At 35.2% G+C, this 16,036-nt stretch overlaps 1 protein-coding gene, 2 long non-coding RNA genes, 1 other non-coding gene and 1 pseudogene across 33 annotated transcripts; 3 read left to right on the top strand and 2 right to left on the bottom strand.

Annotated features, from left to right (window-relative positions):
* Positions 1 to 31: 31 nt before the first annotated feature.
* On the top strand, positions 32 to 2,761 carry LOC147540080 (uncharacterized). 9 transcript variants are annotated; one of them, XR_015225592.1, is made up of 3 exons: positions 32 to 47; positions 834 to 1,708; positions 1,851 to 2,172. It is a non-coding gene; the product is annotated as an uncharacterized LOC147540080 (long non-coding RNA). The 9 variants fall into 9 exon arrangements; XR_015225593.1 differs by lacking the exon at positions 32 to 47 and adding an exon at positions 2,549 to 2,761 and having other exon boundaries at positions 54 to 1,708; positions 1,851 to 2,012; XR_015225589.1 differs by lacking the exon at positions 32 to 47 and adding an exon at positions 54 to 752.
* Positions 2,762 to 2,806: 45 nt separating this feature from the next.
* Positions 2,807 to 8,086, top strand: LOC147540079 (uncharacterized). Of its 19 annotated transcripts, none has more exons than XR_015225569.1 (12): positions 2,810 to 3,248; positions 3,367 to 3,412; positions 3,662 to 3,695; positions 3,980 to 4,022; positions 4,194 to 4,235; positions 4,361 to 4,411; positions 4,875 to 4,950; positions 5,347 to 5,394; positions 5,795 to 5,991; positions 6,272 to 6,371; positions 7,044 to 7,224; positions 7,470 to 8,086. It is a non-coding gene; the product is annotated as an uncharacterized LOC147540079 (long non-coding RNA). The 19 variants fall into 19 exon arrangements; XR_015225582.1 differs by lacking the exon at positions 7,044 to 7,224 and having other exon boundaries at positions 2,811 to 3,059; positions 3,162 to 3,248; positions 6,275 to 6,371; XR_015225568.1 differs by lacking the exon at positions 7,044 to 7,224 and having other exon boundaries at positions 2,811 to 3,059; positions 3,162 to 3,248.
* Positions 8,087 to 8,818: 732 nt separating this feature from the next.
* On the top strand, positions 8,819 to 10,011 carry LOC147540078 (putative carboxylesterase 18 pseudogene; annotated as a pseudogene).
* An 813-nt stretch (positions 10,012 to 10,824) lies between these two features.
* Positions 10,825 to 10,906, bottom strand: TRNAS-AGA (transfer RNA serine (anticodon AGA)). The gene has a single exon. It is a non-coding gene; the product is annotated as a tRNA-Ser (tRNA).
* A 326-nt stretch (positions 10,907 to 11,232) lies between these two features.
* Positions 11,233 to 15,169, bottom strand: SLG1 (Tetratricopeptide repeat (TPR)-like superfamily protein). 4 transcript variants are annotated; one of them, XM_086644316.1, is made up of 4 exons: positions 14,507 to 14,934; positions 13,921 to 13,974; positions 12,624 to 13,792; positions 11,233 to 12,551 (listed from the first exon to the last, which is right to left on the bottom strand). In XM_086644316.1, the coding sequence occupies exons 1-4, from the start codon at positions 14,866 to 14,868 to the stop codon at positions 12,046 to 12,048; spliced, it is 2,091 nt and encodes a 696-aa protein (XP_086500442.1). In that variant the 5' UTR covers positions 14,869 to 14,934; the 3' UTR covers positions 11,233 to 12,045. The 4 variants fall into 4 exon arrangements, with proteins under 4 accessions (XP_086500442.1, XP_086500441.1, XP_086500444.1 ...); XM_086644315.1 differs by having other exon boundaries at positions 11,233 to 13,792; positions 14,507 to 15,073; XM_086644318.1 differs by having other exon boundaries at positions 11,233 to 13,974; positions 14,322 to 15,169.
* Between the last annotated feature and the right edge of the window lie 867 nt (positions 15,170 to 16,036).

Below are 16,036 nucleotides of genomic sequence, written 5' to 3'. Positions count from 1 at the left end.
TCCTGCATTTCAAGTTTGTGGAAGGTCCAAACCAAAACCATTGGAAGGTAATGTTTCTAATTTACATTTGATTGTAGTAGTTTCTTAAAAATGTTGTAGGGTTTTCGTTTTGGTGCTTAGAGATATAGATATGAGACAACTTAGCGCTCTTAAAAGTCAGGTTGTAGTTTGTAATCAAAATAAACACTCTTCAGTTTTTTGGGGGATTTGTGCTAGCAATGGCATAAGCAAAAGCTTAGCACAATGTAAAATCAATTGGTAACAACATAATTTTCATATTAGGATTTTCAAAATTATGTTTGTTTTCAATTTCAGTTATGTCCAATACTTAGCAGGTCATTTTTTTAATGGTTTCTTATGTGTGATTTACATTCCTCTTTGATTGCAAACTCTGAAGATGTAGGAAGAAGAAAAAAAACTTTAACATGTTTAATTGATACTGCAGTTTCTTTCGCTTTCTGGTGTTTTGTTTCTTCATTTTTTACATGTTTTCTTTTCAACAACTATTTCTCTAATACCTCTTCACCTTACAATTTACTTGTCTTTGGACATACCATTCATAAAATAGTGTTCATGTATTATATCATCATGAGTTAGTAGTGGGAAATGAGAGATATTTTTGCCATTTGTTTACGAGTTCTATCCAATATATCCACTTATTTGCGTTGTTGCAGCAACTTCACTATGGGTTTTTCCGATCTTTTCAAGGATAAATATGATCCATCTAGAGAGAAATCAATGAATAGAATTAGGTCTTTTTTATGCTCCACTCCTGTTTGAAGAAATGTCTCAATGAAAATGAAGAAACTAATGACATCGTTTTTCTGCTTCAGTGTCAATTAAGCACATAGGTACTGCTTACCATGATCTGGATATAACTTTTGGAGGCGAGTTTCTACTTTTGATTTATCTCTTTTTAATTTTGTGTTACAAGCAACCCCCCATGATTTTAGAAGTACGATTAATCTTTGATTTAATGTTTTAAGGAATGGTATCGACCTCAGTTTTTGTTGCTTTCAAACTTTAAAAGATGTATGTGTAACTGTTTGGACCTAATTTTGTTTGTGGAAGCAACTCTCAGTTCATTTCTTAAAGACGTATTTTGTCGTTTAACTTCATGAACTTTGGAAGAACCGAACCAACTATTCGAGAGTTTTCGCTCATATCCTCCAAAGCTCAAAGAAAGGAGTCTTGTGCCTATGTTATAACAAGGTCTCTTTTTTCCCGTTTGTCTCTCGTAACCTTAGAATTTGAAACAATAATATTTTCTTCAAGTATTTACTGTTACTGACATTAGTTTACTTAATTGTTCATGCAAACATAAGGACCAGTTCCACTCATGGTACCACTTTTTCGCCCATCCTCTTCCTTTTATCCTCTTTCACTATACGTTTTTTGTCAACTGATCAATTTTCTGTTTACATGAATTCCAGACTGGTGTAGAAAACGTTATATTTCAAGATGCATCGTGAGTTTCAAAAATCTCCAAAATATTCTCGGTTCGGTAACACATTTTAATCTCTTCCAATCTTCACGTTAGCAAATGATTGGGTTTCTGATTTGTGAAAAAGTACTCAACTATTCTTGTTTTCTCTTTCATATATATCATACTTTTTCTCGTTCGTGATGGCATATTATAATGAGGATTTAAATTAGAAGGTATTTCGTTCGTATAGGATTTAACCGATAAAAGCAAATGGAAACAAGGGTAGTTATATTATCTATGTCTCTTTACATCAAAGTCGACTTTGTTTCCTCTATGTTCTCTGATGTTGATGAGTTTAACGCTCACGATCTTAAATACTTCATGTGTTTCTTTCGTTTTCACAAATTTCATGCTTCCTTGCTAGGAAGAAGACACCTTCTGGCGGGGGATAATACTGAAAAGTATAGCAAATGTTATGCCGATGGGAGTATGTCCCATCTTAGTTTATGAGCTGATGTCTTCACTTCAAAAACTGGGTAGACACACAAATATACTAATCCAATGTTTTTGAATTGTCACAATATGAGTAAGTACTCTATGAGTAAGTATTGTTTCTTCTCGAATATTTACGGCCATTCCTCGAATTCATTTTTCTTTTTTATTTGTTTCCATTCATTTGATTAAATTTTCAATTCGTAGGTTTATATTTTTCACCTTAAATAAAATAGTTGTACCCGATGGTCAAACGATATCAATTTTTTCTCAACCCTTAAAAGAGAAGATGGATAAAGAATATTCAACAACGGGTACTTATTCTTCCTACACAGGAAGCCCGTACTTCGTAGTGAGAAATAAGAGTATACAGATAAGACTTAAGATAGACAAAGAGAGATATATAGGTGCTTGTAGAGTATTTTACTTCAATGTTTTTGAATTGTCACAATATACAAATATATTTAGATTTTGAAGTTCCAATCTTATTTTATTAATTATACGTCGTTGTCAGAAATAATGATGCAAATACGAAAATCCATGTGGCAATTTGGATGTTAGAGTGTCAACATAACGACGGCTTAAATAGGAAACTACATTGGATCAAATTCAAAAATATATTTTTTTCAGGTGGTATTGGATTCAGCAACATGAACTTGATGGTGTTGCAGTTTGTCGTGTTCAACGAATTATGCCGTGCCAGAGGCACGGGCGATACCTAGTCTATATAACAAAACACAATGTTTTGTGCTGACTGGGACAAGCCGAAAGACAAATCCGGTCGTCTGTTGGCTTTTTGATAAGATCTACACCCTTAGATCAGTTACCCACCCTAATTTAATCACCCACCAAATGAGGGAAAGTTAATAAAACCTTCGATCTGGGTTTTTACGCGCCTTATCTTCGTTCCTTCGCGCGTTATCCCTGTAAAAGAAACGAGTTAGTATCTCCGTCATGCCTGGTGGGAGGTTACAAAATTTATGGCTTTAAAACCTTCAATAACAAATCGTACCTTCTTGGGACGTTACAAACTACAAATCCATCATGAATCCTGCTTCAAAATATCTCCTATTCAAGTTCTCTCTCACTGAAATCGATAGCTGCAACGATAGTAATGGCGACCGGACCTTTCCTCTCTTCTGTAAACAATCTTTCCCCAATTTTTTCCCAATTTTCAATCTTCAATAATGTCGGGTTATTAGCCAGGTAGATTGATTGATAGAAAAAACCCTAATTTATTCAGATCTCTGAGGAAGTCTGGTAATTGAAACCCTAATTTATTCTTCAGATCTCTGAGGAAGTTTGGTAATTGAAACCCTAATTTATTCAGGTCTTACTGCTATCTCTCTTTCCCTCTCTAGGTTTTACAATATGAATTAGGAAATAGGAAATTATGTTCTTTATGATTGTTAGGTTAAATTTAAGCTTTCTCTATTTTTGAATTTCAGGAGTTTCAATTTCGTCCCCAAATCTCCGTTCTTCCCCAAATTTCCGGTAATGGTTACTTTTTTAGGTTTTATTGTTGTTCTTCAATAGTTTGTAGAACGATTTTGTTAGTAATTTGAAGATAACATTGAGTTTCTTCAACATTTTGGCCAAAAAGAACTTAAGTTTTATTGTTGTTCTTCAGTATTTTGCTGATTTGAAGATATCATTGAGTTTATTGATGGTAAATTTAGGTTTTGTTAATTTGATTGATGGTAAATTTAGATTTTGATATATTTTTTTTCTCTTGATTTGCAGATGAGTACGAGTTTGTAGAAGATCTTTAACCCGAGTAAGTAAATTATAAATTTATGAAGTAAGTTATAAATTTATGAAGTAAATTACAAATTTGAGCTCCAATTTTTTGGTGAACATCCGCAACCAAGTAACCCATTCTGTCTTCAAAGTTAGTTTTTTTTATCTTTAATATATCAGGTTCAATTTTGTGAATTGATCTGGTTTAATCTTCTGGTAGATTGGCCTTCAAGTTTCAATTTTTTGAGTTTGGCTTACATTATTTGTTAATGGAATAGAGGGAATCATTCACCATGTTATTTATGTATGTGATTGTTATAGAAGCATTTTCCGGGTGCAGATGCTGTAGTTTCCAATTTCCCAGGTACAGATACTGGGTTTTCCATTTTTTTCTTCATATATTGATCATTTCTATTTATGTCTTTTCAATTTGATATGTTTTCTTAAACTCTTGATCTTAGTTTAAAGATTTCTGGAATTTTAGAAAGAAGATTTTCTTCTAATACACCGACTTCATTGTTTGATTTGATTATAGGTGAGATGTTTGGTGAAGCTAGATTCAGAGTCGCTTGATTAAGTAATTTAAATCTCCATTTACATGATTTTATTATTTTTTTCTACGTTTGTTCTATATGTATGAATTGTATTCTCCATTTACATGAATTTTAAGGTGAGAGATATACTTTTTTGGTTTGTTTTTAGGTTCACGGAATCATCTCGGAAATGCTTTGTGTTATGGCTGCTCATAGTAGGGTAAGTTAGAAAAACCCTAATTTCCTGACCTTTCTTCAGAAATTTTGCTTTTTCTCCATGGGCTATTTATATTTGATGGGTTATTAGTTAATTCTTCATGGGTTCTTTATATTTGATGAATTGCAAATTGGGATAATCTTGTTGGACCAAACATGAGGTGTCACTCTCTATTTTATCCTAATCTAACTACCAAATAGGTTTCAATGTGTTTTGCTAAAGTAGGGATATAAAATTTTCTTAAGCACAAATTAGATTAGATTTTGTATATTTTTCAGTGAAATTATCATCAAAAAATTTGATTTCTCTTTTATTTTATTTTCTTTGTTTCTTTCAATTTTTTTATTTTTATCTACTGAAGTCAATGAGAGAAATTTGAACTTGTAGGGTTGTATTCAAGTAATAAGTTGATAGCTTTATTAGGTTTTTTTTTGTTAAAGAATTCACTTTTGTGTCTATTGTATAGGATTTTTACGAGGATTTGCTAGAGAATATGAGCAAGTGAGAGCCTCAATGTGCGTGACAATATAACTGATAACATGGTAACAAAGTTTCCTTCCCTGATTTGGTTCAACAAAATTTGATTGAATGGAGAGAAGTACTATGAGCAACAACAACATCAATGAAGAAGATATTATAACTGATCTGATAGATGACGTTTTCCTTTGATGAATTGCAACATGGCCACCAAAGTCTTTTTCCCTCTTTAGTCGCTTTCCAGAAGCTTCCCTAAAATTTATTGACCTATTATTTTCTTAGTAATTTTTCAGATTTCCTTTAGAGTTTTAAGTTAATGTCGAAGTTTGAAGCTCGAAGTCATTTGTCATTTACAGTTATGTATATCGGAAGATAGATTTCAACATACTTTTTTTGTTTGTCTTCCCAGTAAACCTATCTATCGTCGTGGTTTCTTACGTAGTTTTCACAAATTTGTGCAGGTTTCAAGTATCTTATGTGATTTAGGCATCAAAATGATTTATGTAAGGGTAAGTAAATATTCCTTTCATCTTAATTTATTTGTTATAATTTGGTTCTCTTTTACTAAAATAGTATATTCTTCATTTAGGCATACTTTTTATTTTATGTCGATATGATCCACTCATAGAAAGTAAATAATCAATAGGATTTCCCAAATTTGTGTCATATATCATCAGGGCACATGATAAAATGTAAATGTTTAGGATTCAATTATCATAATGTTTCGTGAATGGATTGTAAAACTCTATCTTTTGTCTATCTCTCTCTCTGCCGGCAATGACTTTCTAGAAGTCAAATGTCTATTTGAGTCCAATTCTCATGGACGTGAGAAGGAAATTTTGAATTCTTTGAACTCCAATAGAATCTAGACTTCGATTATCACTTTTTTTTATTGATATTTTTGTTTAGGTCGTTTGCTTGAATTACGATCTCTGTTGGATTAGGGAATATCCATATATATATTACTTGTATATCAAGATCGCTGAGACGAAACACACAAAATAAAGAGAAAAAGTTTGATAGACTCAACATTATCAAGATTTGGTGAATGATTCCTTTCTCTTCCATTTTCATATTCTATGAGCGAAATGTGAAGCTTCTCTACGGTAATTAAGCTTCAATTGTCATAGTTCTTTCTAAATTTCGTTGTCAAATGATGTTACTTGATTACTGGTACTAAACAAATTTGACATGTTAAATTTTGTTCTTAGTTCATGCATTTTTTTCTTTCTTTTTTTACCTTATGAGACACCGGAAGTAACTAAGAGTTTTAACGCTTTTACTTAGGGTCTTTAAAGTCTTGTATTATTAATTTCGTATTTTTTTCATTGATGCCCATACTTTTTTCAATACCTTTCTTTCTTCTAACCCATATATTTGAATCAGAAGTTCGATTTGCTGAAGTTCAGAAAAAATTGGGTGTTTTAGACTTCGGTTTCAGGGGACTATACCAACTTATTTCATCTACACAGTGGAATCAAACTTAGTAAGTTTCCGCTTTCTATGTTTCCAAGACATGTTGGCGATAAAATATTAGCATTAATCTAGCAAAGAAAGTAACAAACTTTACTCGGATTTCCAGTGATCCGAGATATTTTAATTACTACGTCTAATATGTCATGTTATTCCAATGTTTAGAGATGTCCTTTAGGACAACTAATTTTTCCGCATTTACCATACTAGCTGTAGAAGTAATCAACTATGTCGAAATTGAGAAGTTATATGATTCTTGTGGTGATTAAAGTTTCATTAAAACGTGTCCATGACCTTTAGTTGAGCATTTTTTGAACCAATGGAATTTTCAAAATTCATAAGTACTTGAAAATAATAACTTCAGAACTTCGGTTTACTTCAATTTCCTAGCAGTGAAATGCAACAGTTGTACATGTAACCCGTTGTTGAATTTCTTAGCAGTGTAGCATGTGTAAACCCTTGTGTTCTTTATCCATCTATATTTCTTTTCGTAAATATTTTGAATTACTAAATTAGTGAATTGTTTTTCAGTAGTAACTTAAAGTAGCTTTGAACACTCGTGGATATACTTTGTTTCATATACTCTCAAGAACCTAAAATGATTGATAAAGTGATCTTTAAGGCACCTGCAATCCTACAGATAAATTTATGCTGTATTTTATGAACTAATCCACAATATAATTAGGTTTATGTGGATGACCTTTACCTTAAACAAACGGTTCCATTTTCTGCATGAAATTGGGTTCACTTCAGTTGAAGTGTTTATCAAAAGAATCGTAGCTTTGGAAGGAGCAACTGTTGAGGAAGCTATCTCGCCCAAATTTAGAACGGCTTCGCTTCATTCATGTGTCTTTTCTCTTATTTTCGTAAGTGTCTTTGTCTGGCATGCCTCATAATATGTGTTTGATTGCTTGTAATAGATTCACAACAGGTGTCTGTCTGTCAACGGAGTCATCTAAGATAAAGAATACATTTTAGGGTCAAATTTTATGAAATTGATATACATGTATTGCTTTTCCCTTTTTCATTTGGTTCCTGTTTCATTATCTTAGAGCTCTATAAAATCTTGATTACTTTACTAACCATTGATGGGTTTCTTTTGTTTATGCAGTGGGTAACCAAGGGTTATATGTTTGTGTTGGGCGACAACCGAAACAACAACTGTGACTCCTGTAAATGGTGAAGTCCAAAAACCTGGAAACTCCAAATGTCGTAGAAGTTTCAGTACATCAGTAAAACAAAAATGACGTAGGTCCCGTCTTAAAAAGGGTCAAGATGTCCAGTTCTTTGAGTTATTAATTCGATATAATTAATGAACATGTTTTATTTCAGAGGTCCGTTACTCATTAAAAACATCGCAGGCAGTTCAGTCTTTTGATATTGACTTCTATCGAGTTTTTCAACACTATTTATGGAGCTCATAGAAGGAAAAGCATTGCAGTGGTTTCTTGAACTAATCTATGCTGCTTCTGTTCTATAATGAATGATGAGGAAATGAAAATTTCACTCACTCGGGTGACATGAGCTTCAAAAAATTTTGCTACTATTTGTTTTTTTTTTTTGTATTCTTCTCCTACGTCGGTCGGTTGGTCGTAAGTACAATGAGATCTTTATCGTGTGGTCGTTACTAGCATATGCTTATATGGATCTAATCCTTCGTACATTTGCTCAATTAAAGTGTCCGTGCCGGAGGCACGGGTCATACCTAGTAGTCTATAAAATACAAAAGAACGTTGAATACCAAATGTAGAAGTACGAGTTTTCAACAATAGAAAGATTATTTATTAAATATTATAAATAGGGTAATGAAGAAATTAAAAAATCTAACATTGTGGCATATGTCTTAAATTTTATCACATATTAAGTGATGAATTTCTTTGAATTGATTCAAAGTCTTTCGGTTGCTTTTTTCTGTTTGAAACTTTAGGGCTACGAATTAGTTGAGGAGCAAAATATGTAACACCATACTAAAAAAAAAGTTGGGATTTTTATGTGAAAGGATAATATCGTGAACAAAATTTAGACTTGTGGTCTGTTTTGATCTACCAAAAGAAATCTAGATTTTAATTTGTATATGTTTTATGCATTGTAATGGTTGACAATGACAGTGTATCTGCCACCTTTACCGTAGAGAAGAAATTGTAATAGGAGTTTGGAAATTAGAACAAAAAAATTTCCACTTACAAAGACTTCGGTAATATTTGGCTATATTGATTTAAGACACGATTGTCTAATAAAGAAGACAAACGAAATTCATTCCTTAATGAACGATAAACATAGATGTAATGTCTCCATTCTTAGTAGTTAAAGATATTGGTCTCGACACTGACGCTCAAGTCGTCCTCCAGTAAGTTATTATTACGCTACAAGACTCTGTAATTATCAATATTGTCCTCGTTGTATGATACAAGATCACACTAATTAATCTTCACATAAAAAGCAATATGGGAGAAGCAGTCCCAATAAAAAGGAAGAGCAAAGAGTGGAGAGAAATCTAAAAATATCCCAGAGAGAGAGAGAGAGAGAGAGAGAGAGAATTTAAAAGCAATATGGGAGAAGCAGTCCTTCCATGGAAGATAAAGGTTAGTATCTCCATTCTCACAACCCTAACAGACTTTGTTTGTCGTCGTAACGGCACTGTTAACCGCCGTTTATTATCCTTCTTGAGCACCACCTGCAAAATCCCTTCTCAACCACTCCCTGATCTAAATATCTCTGATATTACAGTTGACTCCACTCGTAATCTCTGGTTTCGTCTTTACACCCCAACCACCACCACCACCAGTCTTCCGGTCTTGGTCTTGTTCCACGGTGGTGGTTTTGCATTTCTCTCCGCCGATTCAGAAATTTACGACGATGTGTGCCGTCGTTTTGCTCGGGAATTCTCCGCCATCGTCGTTTCCGTTAACTATCGTCTCTCACCCGAATTCAAATACCCTTCACAATATGATGACGGAATCGACACTTTAAAATTCCTCGATCTAAAAAACTTCGAGGGTTTTCCAGCGAGTGCCGATTTATCTAAATGTTTTCTTGTCGGAGACAGTTGCCGGCGGTAACATAGCTCACCACGTGGCAGTCCGAGCATCAAAAACCGATTTTAATGAATTAAACATTATTGGATTAATTTCTATTCAACCGTTTTTTGGTGGAGAAGAGAAATCGGATTCTGAGATCCGACTGAAAAACGCTCCGCTAGTCTCGCTTGATCGAACAGAGTGGCTTTGGAAAGCGTTTTTACCAGAAGGATGTGACAAAGATCATGAAGTCGTTAACGTTTTTGGTCCAAATTCGGCCGATATATCGGGAATAACGAAATTTCCGACAACTTTAGTTGTAATCGGTGGGTTTGATCCGTTACAAGATTGGCAAAGAAGATATTATGAAGGACTGAAAAGAAATGGGAAAGAAGTTTATTTGATTGAATACGCAAATGGTATTCATGCTTTTTATATATTTCCAGAATTGCCAGATGCTTCATTGTTATTTGATGAAGTGAAAAATTTTATTCAAAAACAGTCAAACAAGGAAAAATAAAAAGTGGGTAAAATTTATGGTGATATTTTTGTCAGTCTATTTTTGTGGTGTGTATGTTGATTGAAGAGGAGCAAATAATGTGATAATATATATTTCGAGTTCCTTGGATCATTCAATTTTATCTTATCTTATCTTATCTTATCATAAACAAGCGAGCCGTGCCTCTAACATGACCGGGGTTCAACTCGAGTTGGTTGGTTAGTGGTGGCTTAAAAGCAAGACATACCTCTAACATGAGAGGCGAGTTGTTCGGTTCTGGTCTAGACATCAAACCTACCTCTAAGTTGAAGGTTTTACACGATACAATTGTTATGTATGTCCTACCTCTACCTTGGGATGCGGTTCCGCTCCAATGTCGCCTAACCATCTGCTAAGCAACTCGATCTGGTTAGTTACGTAATTGGTTGGTTTTAGATACTATAGTCCTAATGTGAGAGGTGGAACCTTTCCGCCTTGGATGACTGTCTAGCAAACTCAACTAGATTTGGTGAGGTACTTGGTTGGTTTTGGTAAGGCAAACTCCTCCACCTTATCCTGTTATATACTTGTACGTAAGTTTATGGACTTATTATATGGAACCCTTCCACCTTTGCTGATTGTCTCGCAAACTCAACCGATTTGGTGAGGTTTGTTGACCGGTTTTGGCCATGATCTACTTGTTAAGCACATGTCCATACGTCCTACCTCTACCGTGAGTCGTGAGATGTGGCACCCCTCCGCTCTTGCCTAACTGTCTGACAAGCTCGGTTTCGTTGATTAGTTGACTGGCCATACCATACCTCCAACGTGAGAGGTGGAACCCTATACCTTCAGTCCTTTACTTGTTATCTGACAAACTCAAATCGATGGTTCTCGCTAAACTTAGCTTATATGACCTACCCCTAAAGTGAGAGTTGTTCCTGACAAAAAAAATTAAAAATGAGAAAAAGCGTGGACGGCAGGATTCGAACCTGCGCGGGCAAAGCCCACATGATTTCTAGTCATGCCCGATAACCACTCCGGCACGTCCACTATTGTGTCTTGAAACGTACTGTTTCCATATATAATATTTAGAAATTAAACTAATCACATACCATGAATATGAAAAATAAAATAAAAGTACGAAGTCTAACTTAAGTCAATGTGGACCTCGAGTAAGATTTAGGATCCAACTTTTAGAAAGAAAACAACTCACACCTTAGACAAATCACCAAGGTAATGCCTTCAAATTCCCTCGTCTTTTTATTGAACTTTTCATAAAATGTACTTGTTCAACTCAGTACGGTTACAAAGAAAATGTTAAGAATATAATAACTTAACTAAGATAAGCCGAGAACAATAGAAACTACGAACAAATAGAGAACTAAAATAGATACGATTTTCTAGAATGTCGAAGAAATCAGCAGAGTTAACGTCACATCTTGTTCTTTATATTAGAAACTAAAATCACAAACTCTCCATAGCAAAACGAAAAGATATATGAACTGTGAAAAATACATAAAACAAGCAGAGATCAAATACCCTAAGTTACATATCCACATTAGTTGATTACTCTGCACAAGCATGTTATCAACCTATAAATGAAAACAGAAAGACGCCATCACCCTTTTATACCGAAACGCATGTCTGAAAATTTGTGAGCAGTGCCAAAGAGATGAACCCATTCTAAAGTTCTAAACCAAGACTTCTTTGCATTTGCGTCTGCTCCATAGGAGTCATGTTGGTACTTGCAAGAAAAAGGTTGACGAATCAATCCTAAACCATGATTTGTGGTAGTATAAATTGTGATAGTCCCCCATAGCTTGGGAGAGCGTTTGGAGCCTGAGTTATATGTGCGAGCTCAAGCTTGGTATGCCAGAAACAAAAACCCCGTACCTGTTGGGCTTAACAGGGTGTCAAAAGCAAGGTCACTATCGATAACTGATGGAGCTTGGGTCCTCACGTAAACTTTATCAAGATGCTGTATAAATACAAGCCTAGGCTGTGATATCATAAGAAACTCCGAGACTCGATATAAGTAATTAACTCCATAGCTAATAACCCTACTTGGAGTTTGTTATGTTCACAAATGAGTTAGACTTCTTACATATGCCTTGACAGCTCCAAGGGCTTCCCCAATTGGCTATGCACCGGCATAGGTTGTAGTCATATGTTCCCAGATAAATGACAATTTATGAGGACGAACTCTGAAGGTCAAATGGCTCCTTTGTCTGTTGATCCAAAATACATAATGTAGTATAAATGAAGGTTCTTTCTGGATGAGAACAGTCTCCAGCAACAAAAACATGCTGCCTTTTCTCCACTTCGATCCAACTACATCCAGCCGGCTTCTTCAAATCTCTTGACTTCATTAATTTCCTTACCTCTTTCACCCCATCCCATTTCGCATTTGCTGCGTATATATTAGACATCACCACATAGTTCCCGATATTATTGGCTTCAACCTCAAATAGATGATCAGCCACTACTTGCCCGAGTTCCATATCATGTTGTGTCTTACAAGAGCCAAGGAGAGTTCCCCATATATTTGCATTAGCTTCAAAGGGCATGTCAAGTACGAAACGATAAGCATCTCGCAATTTTCCTCCACGAGCAAGAAGATCCACCAAACAAGCATAATTCTCCATTGTTGGTTCAATCCCGTGAACGCTCTTAGTTGACTCAAAAATCTTCAAACCTTCATCCACAAGACCAGAATGACTACATGCAGATAAGGCTGCTGTTATAATAACATGATCGGGCTTTATACCTGAATTTAACACCTCGTAAAAGACCTGAAGTGCTTCATTTCCCTTGCCGTGCATTGCATACCCACCAACCATAGCAGTATATGTCACAAGATCCTTCTGATAACTCGACTGGAAGAGGTTAAAAGCACTATTTATGCTTCCACACTTTGAGTATACGTCCAAGAGAGATCCGTTCAATCGAACATCTTCGAAATAGGAGCGAAGCACATATCCATGGCATTGTTTAACAAGCTGCAATGAAGCTAAAGAGACACAAATTGGAAGCAAACTCATAATAGTCAACATATCAGGTTTCATTTTCTGAATTTGCAACTCACGGAAAACATTTATAGCTTCATCAGGATAGTTGTTTTCACTATAAAATCGAATCATCAGATTCCATGTCGTAATATCTTTTTGTGACATTGTATAAAAGATTTTCTCTGCATTTTTTCCAGATCCATGACTAACATAACTAGAGATCATTGCATTGTTAGTGACCAAATTTCTCTTCCCCGATAAACTCTGGAAAGTGTTAAATGCGTATTCCATGTTTCCACATTTTGAATAGGTATCAAGCAGTGCATTTCCAACAGTTGGTTCGGGATCATTTAGAAACAAACCAAATCTAAATGAAAACCCATGAACTTCTTTGATCTTTTGACAATCAGAAACAGCAAGACAAACACGAAGAACAGTTAAAATCGTAATGGAGTCAGGTCTAATACCTTCTTCCTGGAGCATTTGGTGTAAGAGATCAAAAAATCGAACCCAACATTGATGATCTGCATAAGCGTCGAGCATTGAGTTCCAAGATATCAAATCTTTTACTGGAATCATCGAAAATGTCTTAAATGCAGATTCAATGTCATTGAATTTTGCATATAAACATATAAGGGCATTACCCACTGCTGTATCTTGGCACAGTTCAGGATATTGAAGGATATACCTGTGAATCTTTTTCCCTTCTCTCAAACTCAGTACTTGGCTACAAACAGGAATAACACTAACGAGAGTGACGGAATCTGGTGTTACAGACTCACTCGAGACTAATTCATTAAACAAGTGCAGTGCTCTCCGTGGGTTACGACCACTAGAGGCATGCCCAGCAATAATAGCATTCCAAGAAACTAAATCCCTCGATTTCATTCTTCGAAACACCATTTCAGCATCTTCCAACTGCCCAATCCTGGAGTAAAAACTGACAAGAGAATTAGATACAGAAACTTCTTCTGATAACTCGAACCGTCTCAATACATAACAATGGATTTCCTTTCCATAACAATAAGACTTATCATGCTCAAGAAAAGCACATACAGGTAATATAGTTGCAATTGTAGCATAATTTGGCGAAGTTGAACCTCTCTGCATCTGTTGGAACAAATCAAAAGAATCAGATAAAAGCCCATTTTCAATACACCCAGAAATCATCGAGTTCCATGAAACAACATCTTTACAACTAATCAAACTAAATGCACTATATGAATCACTCTTCGCAAACCCACATTTTGCATACAGGGATACCAGAGAATTCCCAACAAGGGTCTGTGATTCTAATCCTGATTTTATCACATAAGCATGAATACTCTTCCCAGAGCTCAAATTCCTCACCCGAGCGCATACTGGAAGAACAATAGCGACGGTGATTTCATTGGGTCGTGGCTCCTCTTTACAGATATGCATTTCATAGAAAATATTCTTCACATTAGTATACTCACCGCCATTCCGAAAACCAGCATACCCAGATAAGAGAATGTTCCAATTAACAGGATCACCTTTATCAGCGAAAAAATCGAAAACTTTGTGGGTATCTTTTAAAACACCACATTTTGCATACATATTCATCAAAGATTTGCAAACAATCTGGTTTAACTCGTTACAATAACCAATTTTAACACCATACCCATGAAAAGTTCTGCCCAAGTCTATGGCTGAAATAGCAGAACAAGATTTGAGAAGAGCAGCAAAGGTTTGACAATCAGGTCTAAATTCTTCATTTCTTGAAGATGGGTTTTTTCTTCTTAGAGAGTAGAACATAGAAAAAGCTTCATTATGTTTGTAATAATTACAGTAATTCATGATCAGTATATTCCATGTTTTAAAATCTTCTGGTCGAGGCATTTCATCGAACACATTGTGTTGCTGATCATTCTTCAATATAGAAATATTTGAACTTGTAATAAAATATCTGGAAGTAAGGGTGGTAATATTTGAGTTAAATCTGGGTTTTGATGATTTCAGTCCAAGAGTGAATAATCTTCCCATTTACTAGATTTGGGTTACCAGTATCTGGCGCCATTCTTTTGTTTGCCTTTCTGAACCGTATTTATTTGGGTTTTTATCATTTCACCGTTTGTAAGCGGATGGCAAGTCTAATTCCCAAATGGTCCTCGGATTAACGCCCATATATCAAAAGGGAAGTTTTATAAGGCCTCCCCAATTAGTTTCCAACCTAAACTCTAGGTTGAACGAATTTGTCCACCCCACCTCTTGGTGCAGTGGTTGTACATCACACCGCATTCCGAAGGTTCTAAATTCTCCTAGAAAGGATTCACAATTTATTGATCTGGGATATAAATAAAGTAGAGGAATAAATAGATTTTCATACTCCATTGGATGGCCTTAATCGTTATTATAGGTTATTATATGGAGTATGGGTCATGAAATTCAAATGATGGTAATTCTTAAAACTTTCTCAACTCATGATGTATAATATATTCATAATGTACTCATGTCATGTAATGATGGAATGACTCTTGAGTTTATTTAGAAAAATAATTCGAACGAGTTTAGGGTCATATATATTAATGTAAATAATGTCTAAATGGTGTGTTTGTCATTATCTTATGTAACTAGGGACAATACTGTAATTGTACTCCTCTTTTATATTCTATAAATACAACCCAGCTGCCCTATATTGGGGCATCCTTGATTTCAACAATCACATGGTATCAGAGCCGTTCCCTTAAGCAAATCTCTTGGTCCTTGTGTCCCTCTTTTCACTCGTCTTCTTCTTCTCCTTCGTCTCTGTTTTTACTGTTCCATTAATGGCCACCACAGAAGCTAATCCTCTTTCTCCCACTCCTGTTTTTATTCCCTCTTCTTCTCAAACCACTGTCTCAACTTTACCTTCTCTTACCAACATAGCAAGCTTGGTTTCGATTAGATTGGATAACACAAATTACCTCCTATGGCGTAGTCAACTTCTACCAATCCTTCACTCCCAGGACCTGTTTAAGTTTGTCAATGGAAGCTTCCCACCTCCTCCTGAATTTCTCAATCCTGAGAATACCTCCAACCCCAATCCAAACCCTGATTTTGTCTACTGGTACAGGGTCGATCAAATGCTATTGTCTTGGCTAAATGCCACTTTAACAGAACCTATTCTGTCTCAGGTTCTTGGCCTCACTTCTTCTAGAGCAGTGTGGGAATC

This window comes from Eschscholzia californica, unplaced genomic scaffold (assembly GCF_041429995.1).
Source record: "Eschscholzia californica isolate CP2 unplaced genomic scaffold, dmEscCali1.0.p SCAF_5, whole genome shotgun sequence".
NCBI classification, from domain to species: Eukaryota; Viridiplantae; Streptophyta; class Magnoliopsida; order Ranunculales; family Papaveraceae; genus Eschscholzia; species Eschscholzia californica.
This window is presented reverse-complemented; position numbering and strand designations above follow the sequence as displayed.

Bases quoted from the DNA above. Each gene is read 5' to 3' on its own strand.
- SLG1 (XM_086644314.1), bottom strand. From the start codon at position 14,868: ATGGGAAGATTATTCACTCTTGGACTGAAATCATCAAAACCCAGATTT. The intron at 12,552-12,623 runs GTATAAAGCCCG...TTGTGGATGAAG, and splicing joins TTACGAGGTGTTAAATTCAG to GTTTGAAGATTTTTGAGTCA.